The 13,612-nt window shown below is 33.2% G+C and overlaps 1 protein-coding gene across 1 annotated transcript; it reads left to right on the top strand.

The window, feature by feature from the left end:
* The first annotated feature begins 4,743 nt into the window (after positions 1-4,743).
* LOC107947310 (uncharacterized protein At3g49055) lies at positions 4,744-13,475 on the top strand. The gene is given in 6 exon segments (XM_041107658.1): positions 4,744-5,535; positions 10,887-11,152; positions 11,478-11,554; positions 11,934-12,045; positions 12,179-12,295; positions 13,031-13,475. Coding segments are annotated over 6 exon segments (1,611 nt in total). The 5' UTR covers positions 4,744-4,841; the 3' UTR covers positions 13,376-13,475.
* The last annotated feature ends 137 nt before the right edge of the window (positions 13,476-13,612 follow it).

Consider the following 13,612-nt stretch of genomic DNA (forward strand, 5'->3'; position numbering starts at 1 on the left):
TTACGTGGAAATGCAATATAAATTTAAGAGTTTAGCTTGTTTTTTCGTATTTAAACGGACTATGTGGAAAGTTTCCTTCCACTTGATTTTAGTTTGACTATTTAGTATTTATGACTTTTTTTTAAAGTATTTATTTTTAAGCTTTCTAGAAAGCTTTAGGTTTGTCCTTGGCACTTTTATATTGCTTTCCATTTTAATATTTTTTATTAAAATTTATTTGGTTATGATTGAATTTCTATTTATAAATATAAATTAGAAACTCGTATCTTTTACTCTCTGTTGATATGAAATTAAAATTGAAAGCTATATCAAGGGTGAGATTTGAGGAATGCTAGAAAACCAAAATCTTACTTGATTATTCTTCTAGGTAATTTTTTTTTATTTTTTACTTAAAATTAAATATGTTCACAATTACAATTGAATAACATATTTATATAAAATTTACGTAAAATGCCCCATCAGTTTTAGTTATTCATTGGACAATGCAACATTTAGTTTTTTTTTTCAATTTAGTCTTTAAACTTTTCTGTGCCAATATTAGTCTCAAATTTTAAAAAAAAATCAATTTAATCCCTATACTTAAATTCCATTAAGGTATGATGACATGACACTTTGTGTCAAATTAACACCTAAAAAATATGTAAAAATTATTAATAATTTATAAAATTTTTAATTTTTTAAAATTCGTAGTGTAATTCCGAAGCACCACTATATCATACATTGATTAAATCCAAGTTTTAAATATTATTTTATCACTTGTTTATTTTGTTTGGAAACTTTCACCTGCTATGTTTCTTGATGAAATAGATACATTTTCTTTTGTAATTTTAGCTCAATTTTACATATATATCCCATATTTTTAATTAGTTCTTTATTTTCTTTTTTCGTATATTCCCACATGTTATAGTTTATTGATTAAATAAAGATATGTATTGTAAGTTGTATCATTAACATTTTGTTTAGATAGCACAAAATAAATGAAAGTGTAATTATTTAGGTGATAATTACATTCTCTTGTAATTATAAAGAATTATAATTTTTTAGACACGTTTGGCCGACAGAGTATAATTACATCATAATTCTCTATATCATATTTGATACTAAAAAATATAATTATACAGTTACACAATTTATATTTTTGAAAAAATATTAGTTATTATAAAAAAATTATTAGCATGATAAAAATAATTTATAAGCAAGTAATAAAAATTAAAATCAAATCATTATATGTATTATGTTGTCTAAAAAGTAGTTGATAATACGAGTACCAATAAATATGGCAATAAAGCTAAACATCATATGCAATTTTATCTAATTGTTCTAATGTGTATTTATTAAGTTATGCAGTTTTAATATTTAACATGTACTCTTTATCATCATTTTTCGGTCATTGACTAAGTTCATCATCATCTAAATTTGAACATACATCATTAAGATTATCAATAACTCCTTCTTCTATGTACTCCTCAAAGTATGAATCATCTAAATTCCACCTATGATTGAAGTTATGAAATATGCAACATGCTAATACAATCCAACATTGTTTTTTATGTTGTACTTAGATGATATTGCTAATATGAGAAATATTTTTTAAAATAACAAATGTCTTATTTATCACATTTCACAGTACTGAATGTCTCATGTTAAAAAGTTTGCGAGCTGTGTTATGGTACTTGTATCTAAAACCATTCTCTCAAATGCTATTATACCCCACGGTATGGTACAAGACAACCATTTGCATAATTAGTATTGACCTTGTAATATTCAAATTCATTTTATAAATAGTATATATCCATTTGGAGGAATACTTATGCTAAGTTATATCCATTTTTATAATACTTAAATTAAGTAAAAAATAATATAAATTTTATAATATATAGCCTTTAAAAAAAATTATAACATTTATTATGAATAAGTATATATATTTTTATAATATATAGTATGGACACATAAATAAGTTACATCCATATTTACTGGTCATAAATTTTTATAAATAAATATATTACAACACTTTTATAACATGTAAATTATTTTTTTATAATATTTTTTTATCATATCTTTAGAAATTTTTAGGATTTAAATAATATAAGTTATTGTTATAACTTTATAAATGCACAAATTATTTTATAATATATAATTTTTAGCATTTATAATATAATAAAAAAAAGTTTGCCATAACCATCCCAAACACTACTTATACATGTTCATGCTTGTAATATAATTTTTATAAATTATATAAAGATAATTTTTTAAAATTGGTTTTGGATATAATTACCTATCTCACCCCTAAGAATTTGAAAGTGTAATTGGAGTGCTCTAATTATACCAAATTCAATTGGACTCATTAATTATAATGGCTATCTGAACATACAACCAAAATTTAATTATTAGGTAGCTTTCCAAACACCACGTAACTATACTCACCTTAAAATAAAAAGTATACTTGCATATAGAAGTTAGTTACGATATTATTATTTTAAGGGTAAATATAATTTTTGGTACTTAACTTGGCTTCAAGATTGAAGTTGGTATCTAAAGTTTTTTTTTGTTTAATTAGGTACCTAAACCTAGTCTCAAGGTTCAAATTAGTACCTAAATTTTTTTAGTCAAATTAGATACCTGAACTTGACTTTTGGTTCAAATTAGTATATGAACTTGACTTCATAGTTCAATTAAGTCATTTATCGTAAGTATTAATTTGGACAAAAAAAATCAAGTTTAGGTACCAATTTGAACTTAGAAACCAAATTCAGGCACTTAATTGGACCAAACTAGACTTTTGGTACCAAATTAAACCTTAAAGTCAAGTTCAAGTACCTAATTAAATTAAAAAAACCTTAACTGGGTACCAATTTGAACCTTAAAGCTAAATTTAGGTACCGAAATGTATATTTACCCTTCTATAAGTAATTATGAGATAGATTATTTTACAACTCTCTCGCAAAAAGCTTCTTTTTTAAAACCTTTCAAGATTTAGTTTGCGACTAGTTGTTCTGCCACTGCCGGCTAGCTGCCCCCTACATTGCTCACCTATTTTCTCTTCTGCCATGCATTCTTTCTCTCCTCATTCGCGAAATAACACTTCTTTGGGGTTTTGATGGCAAGAGGAATGTACCAGCAATTTAGAACAAGGGAGTTTTATGACATTTTTCGGTTTTTGCGACACTTTTTTCTTAAACGAAATTTGACAAAAAAAATACAATACGTTAATAGTTTATAAGTTTGCAATTAAAGAAACAATTGAATTTGAAAAGTAATAATAATGTGCACAATAATTTGTTACTCGGATCAATTATTTCAAGATAATTTTTCCTTCAAAATTTAGGTACAAATTAATAAAGAAAAATTTATTTATACACAAAATTGCACCTAAAACAATTTATTTTAAGGAACAAAACAACATACTCTCCGATTGCACATAAACAAACAAATAAACAAGTCTTCTATGTATGTATAGACATTCGAACCATATCACTGAAATCATGCAAAATGAAATATAAAAAAATACTCTTTTAAACTCTTCAATTTGTAGCATTTCTTTTGATATTGTGCCCAATTAACTATTTGATAATGTATGAATAAAAAGAGACATTCCCCTCTTTAACATTTTCAATTGTAACATATTTTTAAATACAGTACATAAATCACACTATGGCTCATTAGAAAATATTTTTGCTTGAACTAATAACTTCTTCAATTAAATAATAAAAATATGTAAGTGAAGTCAAAACAAACCATTAAATATAACAAATTGCATAATGAGTTGCCAAATGAGTTGCAACTAATAGTGTGTCTATGCATTCTAATTTCTTTCATTTTAAAAGAAATTTCAACTAAATTTTTTTTCTTTTTCTATTTTTAAAGGTTTTTTTTTCAAAGACCATTCAGCGATTAAAAAAATAACAAATAATTTAAAAACTAGAAGGTGAGGCAAATTCTAGTTATAAGATGGTAACATCTAAGATAACTACTTTTAAAATTTTGAAATTAAATCCTTATAATTTTGCTTTTAGGAATTTAATTTTTTATTTTTAAAATTTTGAAATTTAGGTCCAATGGTTAACACTATTAAATTTTTCTTGTTTGAATTCAAGTTTATTATGTCTTTTTTTAATTACATGTTTACCAAGTGAGTATTTTTTTTAATTTCAAAATATCACACCTGCAAATTTAAAAAAAAAATAGTACTAACAGTTAGATTTAAATTCTAAAATCTAAAAAGTAGAAAGATTAAATTTTTAAAAATAAACGTACAAGAACTAAATTTTAAATTTTATAAAATATAAAGACTTATGACTTATTTTAACCTATATTTAACTAAGTTCAATGATAATTCAATTAATATATATTTCAAAAATTTTAAATTTATCAAGTTTATAATTTTAGGGAGTTAATCCTTCAAATTTTTTTCCAAATATATCTATACAGTAAAAAAAGGGAGAACACATGCATAATTTGAACAATATATGACTCAAACCTTAAAATTAATATCTGATTTGATAACAAATTTAACAAATTTTTGTTAAAATTAAATATGTTGCATTTAAATATTTAAATTAGGTATTAATTTTTAAAGTAGAAGCACTAAATTTCTAAAACTAAAAGGAAAAAGATAAAATTTAAAAGTTCGAAGAGTATAAGGATCTGATCGAAAATTATACCTTTATCTAATCCCCGCCAAAACCCGGTATTTATATATTCCTTTCGCCCACCTGACCTTCTTTCAATCGTTCATTTGACTGGTAGTTTTTATAGAAACTCACTTCCCTCCATACTCCTTGCTCTATTCCCCCTTTTTCTCTCGCCACAATCCCTAAATCAATTTATATCGTCTATGGATCATGGAAGCCTCCGCAGATCCCTCATCGGAAATCTCTATCGACGATGCCGATTCTTCCACCGTTTCACCGATCTCCGATCATGATCTCTTCGCGCAACTCGAATCTCTCCGTCACGATTATCATGCTCTCCGATCCAAATCTTCATCCATGGAGGAGAGTCTGCGTCTTCTCCAGCAACAGAGAGGTGAAGCAATTGCTCAAACCGCTGCTTTAACGGAGAAAGTTCACGAGTCGTCAGTCGAGCGAGACTTTCTTCGCCGTCAAGTGGAGGAATTCGAAGTTATTTTAAGAGAAAACGAAGAAGGCTTTGCGAAAAAGATCGATGAGGAGTCTAAAGCAAAGGTTGAACTCGAAGAAAAGCTTGAATTTTACAGAGGGAAAGTCGAAGAGTTGGAATCAGAAACTAAAGTCAGAAATGAGTTGTTCGAGAAAAGCTTGGATTCGATCTGTTCAGTGAAGGAAAGTTTGGTTGAAATCATCGAAATTTTGAATGATGAAAAGGAAGTGACCGAGAACGTTGATGGTAAGAGCGAGAAAATGGAATTAGAAGACGAAGAATTGTGGAATTTTGCGAGAGAAGTTGGCACGGTTTTGAAACTTGCGAGAGAAGCTAACTCGAAAGCGTATGAGTTCAAGGAAGCAAGAAAGAAGGAGAAGAGGGAACTAGAGGGCAGTGTTGTGAGTTTAACGGAGGAGAATTGTTAACATTAATGGAAGACAATTAATAATGGTTGCCATTAACATTAATGGGAGACAATCAATAATGACAACCACCAACTTTGGAAAAGTGGCAAGGGATAATTTTTTTTGGTCCTTAAGATAATGGGCTATTTATTGTTTGGTCCTTAAACCTCAACTATAAATAGGCCTTCTAATTTCTCATTTCAATTCATCCCAACCAATCTTTCTCTCTTAGTTTTCTTTTTCTCCCATTTGAGAATTTTTAAGGAATTCTATTTGTTTGTAATACTTTGAAGATAGTAAAGTTATCATCTGGTGTTAGTGCCCGAGGACGTAGGTATAATTTACCGAACCTCGTTAAAACTCTTGTGTTCTTTCTTGTCCTATTTTTCTTTCAATATTTGAGGATATAATAGTAGTATTTAATTGTGCTATTAAATTACTATAGAAGGGATATTCTGTCTAAGGAAAGACTTGGTATTTAAGAGATCCATGTGATCCACCTCTCTTCCCAAAGAATTGAACTTTGTGTGATTTTTTAGTACAATAATTTACACGCTTTCGACCCTATTGGAACAACAAGTGGTATCAGAGCCGAAGGTTAATCATAGTATGCTCTGTGGTTGCAGTTTAAACTGATCTTCCACATCAGAAAAGATTTCCTTAGGTATATTGAAAGATTATGGAGAAAACGGTCGGTGTAGGAGCTTCAACATCGTCCATGTGGACAAGACCGACAATTGCAAATGCAAGATTGGCCGTGGAGATCTTTGATGGCACGGGCCATTTTGGTATGTGGCAAAGTGAGGTTCTAGATGCTCTTTTTCAGCAGGGTCTAGACATTGCCATTGATGAAGAGAAACCAGATGATGTACAGGAGAAAGATTGGAAGGCGATCAATCGGTTGGCATGTGGCACAATTCGATCATGCCTTTCTCGAGAGCAGAAGTATGCTTTTTCAAAGGAGACTTCTGCAAATAAGTTGTGGGTGGCACTTGAAGAAAATTTTTTGAAGAAAAACAGTCAAAATAAACTCCACTTGAAGAAAAGACTGTTTCGCTTCACATACGTCCCAAGTACCACAATGAATGATCACATCACCAAATTTAATCAGTTAGTCACTGATTTGCTGAATATGGATGAGACATTCAAAGATGAAGATTTGGCTTTGATGCTGTTGGGGTCACTTCCTGAGGAGTTTGAGTTCCTAGAAACTACTCTACTTCATGGCAGGAGTGATATATCTCTGAGTGAAGTCTGTGCGGCCTTATACAGTTATGAACAGAGAAAGAAGGACAAACAGAAAAACTCAATCAGAGATACAGAAGCTTTAGTAGTCCGAGGTCGTTCATACACTCGGAAGAAAACTCAAAAGGGGAGATCAAAGTCAAAGTCCAGACTCGGGAAAGATGAATGTGCTTTTTGTCATGAGAAAGGCCACTGGAAGAAAAATTGTCCAAAGCTGAAGAATAAGGGAAAAGCTGCTGTAGATGCTTGTGTTGCAAAGCATGATACCAGTGACTCTGAACTATCACTGGTTGCATCATCATCATCGTTCCATTCAGATGAGTGGATATTGGATTCGGGTTGTACCTATCATATGTCCCCTGACCGGGAGTGGTTCTCTGATTTAGTAGAACTAAATGGAGGAGTTGTTTATATGGGCAATGACAATGCCTGTAAAACTGTTGGGATATGTTCAATCCAATTAAAGAATAAAGATGGATCAACCAGAGTTCTGACTGATGTTCGGTACGTGCCCAGTTTGAAGAGAAATCTCATCTCATTGGGAGCCCTGGAATCCAATGGTTCAGTTGTTACTATGAGAGATGGGATTTTGAAAGTGACATCTGGCGCACTTGTGATATTGAAGGGCATCAGGAAAAATAACTTGTATTACTACCAAGGTAGTACAGTTATTGGAGCAGTCGCTGCAGCTTCCGACAACAAAGAATTGGACTCAATATAGTTGTGGCATATGAAGTTGGGACATGCCAGCGAAAAATCCTTGCAAATTCTGGCAAAGCAAGGATTGTTGAAAGGTGCAAAGGCTTGCAAATTAAAATTTTGCGAGCATTGTGTTCTGGGAAAGCAAAAGAGAGTGAAATTCGGTACTGCTATCCATAATACAAAAGGTATTTTGGAATATGTTCACTCAGATGTGTGGGGGCCTTCCAAGACACCTTCATTGGGAGGAAAACACTACTTTGTTACTTTTGTTGATGACTTTTCCAGAAGAGTTTGGGTGTATACCATGAGAACTAAGGATGAAGTGCTTAGAGTTTTTCTTAAATGGAAAACTATGATCGAAAACCAGACTGGCAAGAAAATCAAGCGGCTTAGGACGGACAATGGAGGGGAATATAAAAGTGATCCGTTCTTCGATGTGTGCCAAGAGTATGGTATTGTTCGACACTTCACAGTTAGGGATACACCACAGCAGAATGGATTGGCAGAGCGTATGAATCGAACATTGCTGGAGAAAGTTCGATGTATGTTGTCCAATGCTGGGTTGGGCAAGCAATTTTGGGCTGAGGCTGTGACATACGCTGGCCATCTTGTTAATCGTTTGCCATCATCTGCATTAGAAAGAAAAACTCCTATGGAGGTATGGTCTGGAAAATCGGCTACAGATTATAATTCATTACATGTGTTTGGAACCACTGCATATTACCATGTGAAGGAGTCAAAGTTAGATCCGAGGGCAAAGAAAGCTCTCTTTATGGGAATCACTTCTGGAGTGAAGGGATTTCGTCTTTGGTGCTTAAGCACAAAGAAAATGATCTGTAGCAGAGATGTTACCTTTGATGAATCTGCGACATTGAAAAAGGTAGCAGATAAAGATATTCAGACGAGCAATACTCCACAGCAGGTGGAGTGTACTCCAAAACAGGTGGAGTTTGAGCAGATGGGGATTTGCCCAGTTAATAAGTCTAATTCTCCAGCCACAATGGAGGAATTAGAGGTTGAAGAGGTTCTGACCCAAGAACCACTAAGTACACCAGAACCAGTTGCAGTTGCAAGGCCACGGAGAGAAATTCGTAAACCTGCTCGATTTACTGATATGGTGGCCTACGCCCTTCCCGTTGTTGATGATATTCCTATCATTTACCAAGAAGCAATGCAAAGCTTAGAAAGTGATAAATGGAAAAGCGCCATGGATGAAGAAATGCAGTCTCTCCGGAAGAACAATACTTGGGAGTTGGCACAATTACTGAAAGGTAAAAGGGCAATCGGATGCAAGTGGGTATTCGCAAAGAAAGATGGATCTCCTAGCAAGAAGGATATTCGCTACAAGGCAAGATTGGTAGCTAAAAGCTACGCTCAGAAGGAGGGAATTGACTACAATGATGTATTTTCCCCTGTTGTGAAGCATTCCTCCATTAGAATTTTGTTGGCCTTGGTAGCACAGTTGAATTTGGAGCTAGCTCAACTTGATGTTAAGACGGCTTTCTTGCATGGTGAGTTAGAAGAGGAGATCTATATGACTCAGCCCGAAGGATACACAGATACTGGTGGTAGAAATTGGGTTTGTAAGCTGAACAAATCGCTATATGGATTGAAGCAATCCCCGAGGCAGTGGTACAAGCGATTTGATAGCTTTATGAGAAGGCAGAAGTACACAAGAAGCAAATATGACAATTGTGTGTATTTGCAGAAGCTGCATGACGGATCTTTCATTTATCTACTCTTGTATGTTGATGATATGTTAATCGCTTCGAAGAGCCAAAAAAAGATAGATAAGCTGAAGGCTCAGTTGAATCAAGAGTTCGAGATGAAAGATCTAGGTGAGGCCAAGAAGATTCTCGGTATGGAGATAAGTAGAGATAGACAGAGAGGCAAGCTTTGTTTGAATCAGAAGCAATATCTGAAAAAGGTATTACAATGTTTTGGTGTAAATGAAAACACAAAACATGTAAGTACCCCACTTGTTTCTCATTTGAAACTTAGTGCTCAATTATCTCCGAAAACTGAAGAAGAAAGAGAATATATGGCGAAAGTCCCATATGCTAATGCAGTTGGGAGTTTGATGTATGCGATGGTGTGTACGAAGCCTGACATTTCACAAGCTGTTGGAGTTGTGAGCAGGTATATGCATGATCCTGGAAAAGGACATTGGCAAGCTGTGAAATGGATTCTACGGTATCTTCGAAAAACCGTAGATGTTGGTTTAATTTTTGAACAGGATGAAGCACTTGGTCAGTTTGTAGTTGGATATGTTGATTCCGACTTTGCTGGTGATTTAGATAAACGTCGTTCAACTACGGGGTATCTGTTTACTCTTGCGAAAGCCCCAGTGAGTTGGAAGTCTACCTTACAGTCTACAGTAGCTGTGTCTACTACAGAGGCAGAATATATGGCAGTTACAGAAGCTGTTAAGGAGGCTATTTGGCTTAATGGATTGTTGAAAGACTTAGGAGTTGTTCAAAGTCACATAAGTTTATATTGTGACAGTCAGAGCGCTATTCATTTAGCGAAAAATCAAGTCTATCATTCAAGAACCAAGCATATCGACGTAAGATATCACTTTGTGCGGGAAGTCTTTGAAAAAGGAAAAATTCTACTTCAGAAGATTCCGACAGCAGATAATCCCGCAGATATGATGACCAAGGTGGTAACAACAATCAAGTTTAATCATTATTTGAACTTGATTAACATCCTGAGAATTTGAGCACCTTCAGGTGTATGGCACTCGAGAGCGCATTTGTAGGCACTACAAAAGATAGCTTTATCGAATTTGAGGAGTTGAAGGAAGTGTGTGAAGATGTGATTATCCTAATCAAATCTTCAAGGTGGAGATTGTTAACATTAATGGAAGACAATTAATAATGGTTGCCATTAACATTAATGGGAGACAATCAATAATGACAACCACCAACTTTGGAAAAGTGGCAAGGGATAATTTTTTTTTGTCCTTGAGATAATGGGCTATTTATTGTTTGGTCCTTAAACCTCAACTATAAATAGGCCTTCTAATTTCTCATTTCAATTCATCCCAACCAATCTTTCTCTCTTAGTTTTCTTTTTCTCCTATTTGAGAATTCTTAAGGAATTCTATTTGTTTGTAATACTTTGAAGATAGTAAAGTTATCATCTGGTGTTAGTGCCCGAGGACGTAGGTATAATTTACCGAACCTCGTTAAAACTCTTGTGTTCTTTCTTGTCCTATTTTTCTTTCAATATTTGAGGGTATAATAGTAGTATTTAATTGTGCTATTAAATTACTATAGAAGGGATATTCTGTCTAAGGAAAGACTTGGTATTTAAGAGATCCATGTGATCCACCTCTCTTCCCTGGGAATTGAACTTTGTGTGATTTTTTAGTACAATAATTTACACGCTTCCGACCCTATTGGAACAACAAGAATCGCGATATCAATAGTTTGTTGAGGATAGCTTTGGTGGAGAAAGAGGCAGTGGAGAAGAATTTGAATAAGCTAAAGGGGAACACTGAGCAAAAGAGAGTGGCACTGTTACATATTGCAGAGCGGGGGTTGCAAAGAGTCGGGTTCGGGTTTATGATGGGAAGTGGAAGCAATGAGCAAGCGACGGAGAGTTCAGGGGCCTTTACTACTAGTATAGGTAGTAAATCGAATGGCAGCGAATGTGAAGAGGAGGTTGTTAGCCTGGTACGTTTAGGTTTATTCTATCTTTAGTTTTGAACCAGATCATGTTTGATTCTTGTTTGCATTGACTCATTAGCTTCATACGGATGCTTCAATTATGCCATTCAATTGAGTACCTAGAATGCATATTGGTTAACTTAAGACCCTGAACTAGTTCCTTCTGTTGCTTGAATGCTTAATTTTCATGTTTGTCCAGACTTAAATGATGATGGCACACATTATTTACGGTAGAGCTTCATAATGCGGCTGAGAAGTTTATGCATGTGTACTATACATAGATAAATTTGCAACAAGAACAGTGTCTTACATCCTAACTCATCTTTAACAGGCCTCTACGGTGGAGAAGATAATGAAGAATTTAAGACTTGAAATTTCTCAATTACGAAGATCTTTGGAGGAATCTAGGTATTTCATTAACGTATTGCTTGTTGCTATTGCCTTTATTTTTTAAAGCTTTTGTGCATAACATATATTCAGATATGAGTATGGAGATATGATCCTTTGAATAGGGGAGAAAACTTAAATTGAGCATGCGTATTTAGGATGCATACTCGTACCAGCACTCACCCTAAATCGGGGTAACATAGAAATTGCACTTCCCCATGTATTTGGATTTGTTTACAATAGAGGCATGTTTTGATCGCAGTTTATAACTTTAAAGGATATAGTGTAGATAGAAGCTTGATCAATGTGCCTCTTGTGGAAAATGAAAGGATTATGAACCTATGCTCTTCTGTTCTACTGCTCAAAGGTTTGGAGTTATTGATTATTGTTGCTATGCCAGGTCTGACACCGAGCGACTACAGAGTCTTACAGAGAAACAAGCTCAAAAGCTTGAAGAAAACACACTGTACATTAAAGAATTGGAAAACAGAGAGATGGTTTTAGCTCAAAATGTTAGCATCTGTCTTTTTTCGGCATCTCTTGGAAGTGTTCTGTTCTTTTTATTCCTAACCTCTTTTTTTTTTCTTCCTCTGTTCTTAATTCCTTTACTATTATTATTTTTATTGAAATTTTCAACTGTATAAGGTCGATGAACTCTTGATGGAAATAAAAGAAACTGAAGCAGAAGTTGCTAGATGGAGAGAAGCTTGTGAATTGGAAGTAGAAGCTGGAAAAAAAGAGGTTGAAGAACGTGAGAAACTGGTACGTACTTTATTCTGTCATCAGTATGAACCATTCTCGAGCTTGTTTGCTCTGTGAATGAATGATAATCTTTTACGTAGCCTGGAATTGGATGGGTCGGATACGGCATGTGTCAAGCATAGATATGGAGGATCAAATCCTCATGCGAGGTGCTTCGAGAAAAAACAAAGAATTGGAGTAGCATAGATAAACTCTTAAAATAACATTGGATTTAATTAGAGTTGATTGATGTAATAAAATCTTGGTAAAAACACCTCTCTCTCAATTTTTATGTTGAATAAATTGATCCGTCTCAAAATATTTGGATCAATTTAATATTTGTTAATTTCGAAAATGAGCAACTAAAAACAATATGATTGTGTTAATGTTTTCCATCAATTGTACATAATTTGATTGGTATAATAATAAATTTAGCTCTTGAAGTTTATATATTCTATGTAAATGTTGACAAAAATGTGTAAATATCACGGGCTAAATTTGTTAAATCAATATTAAATTGACAAAATATGTAAAATTTGAAGGCTAAATTTGTTATTATACCAATAAAAAATATGTATTATTGACAAAAAATTTAACATTGTGATTAATTATTCTTTGTTGCTCACTTTCGAAATTACTCTAATATTTTTAGAGGGATTAATTTGCTCAATATCGAAATTGAGAGGGACCAGAAATACTTTTTACCCGTTTTAGTCCAATAAAGTCTGAAACCCAAGAGCATTGATGTTTCATTAGGTTGTTATTTTGAAGCAAGAATTGGACAAAACAAAAACAGCTTTAGAAATATCCAATGGCAAGTTAAAGTTGAAAGAAGAACTCGCAGCTGCAGCTATAGCTGCACAGGCAGCCGCAGAGCGATCTGTGTAGCTAGCCGACAGCAGAGCTGTCGGACTACGTGACCGGATTGAGGAGTTAACGAAACAATTAGAAGAAGCAGAGGGCAAAGAGAGGAGTCGACGTAAGGTGAGGCACATTTGTTGGCCTTGGGAAATCCTGAAAATGAATATTACAAATACTAGAGCTCAGAATGGTAAACGCATGCTACCAGAAATGCAGGCCTTTCTTCATCATAACAGGTAACTTATAGATTTGCCAAATAAACCATACTCTTATTTTGTCTTAAAGTTGCTTTTTTTTCTCATGTAAATCATAATTTAATTATAAGTTTTATTTTTTTTCATATTTAATCTTGTTATCCAAGGGCAACAAATTTACTTGAAAAAACAAACAAAACTTATATTCACAAATGGGGGAGAGCATGAATCGGTTAAAACTGAGTTGGCTAATTGATCCAGTAAGTTGACTTCAATTTAAACA

This window comes from Gossypium hirsutum, chromosome D12 (assembly GCF_007990345.1).
Source record: "Gossypium hirsutum isolate 1008001.06 chromosome D12, Gossypium_hirsutum_v2.1, whole genome shotgun sequence".
NCBI classification, from domain to species: domain Eukaryota; kingdom Viridiplantae; phylum Streptophyta; class Magnoliopsida; order Malvales; family Malvaceae; genus Gossypium; species Gossypium hirsutum.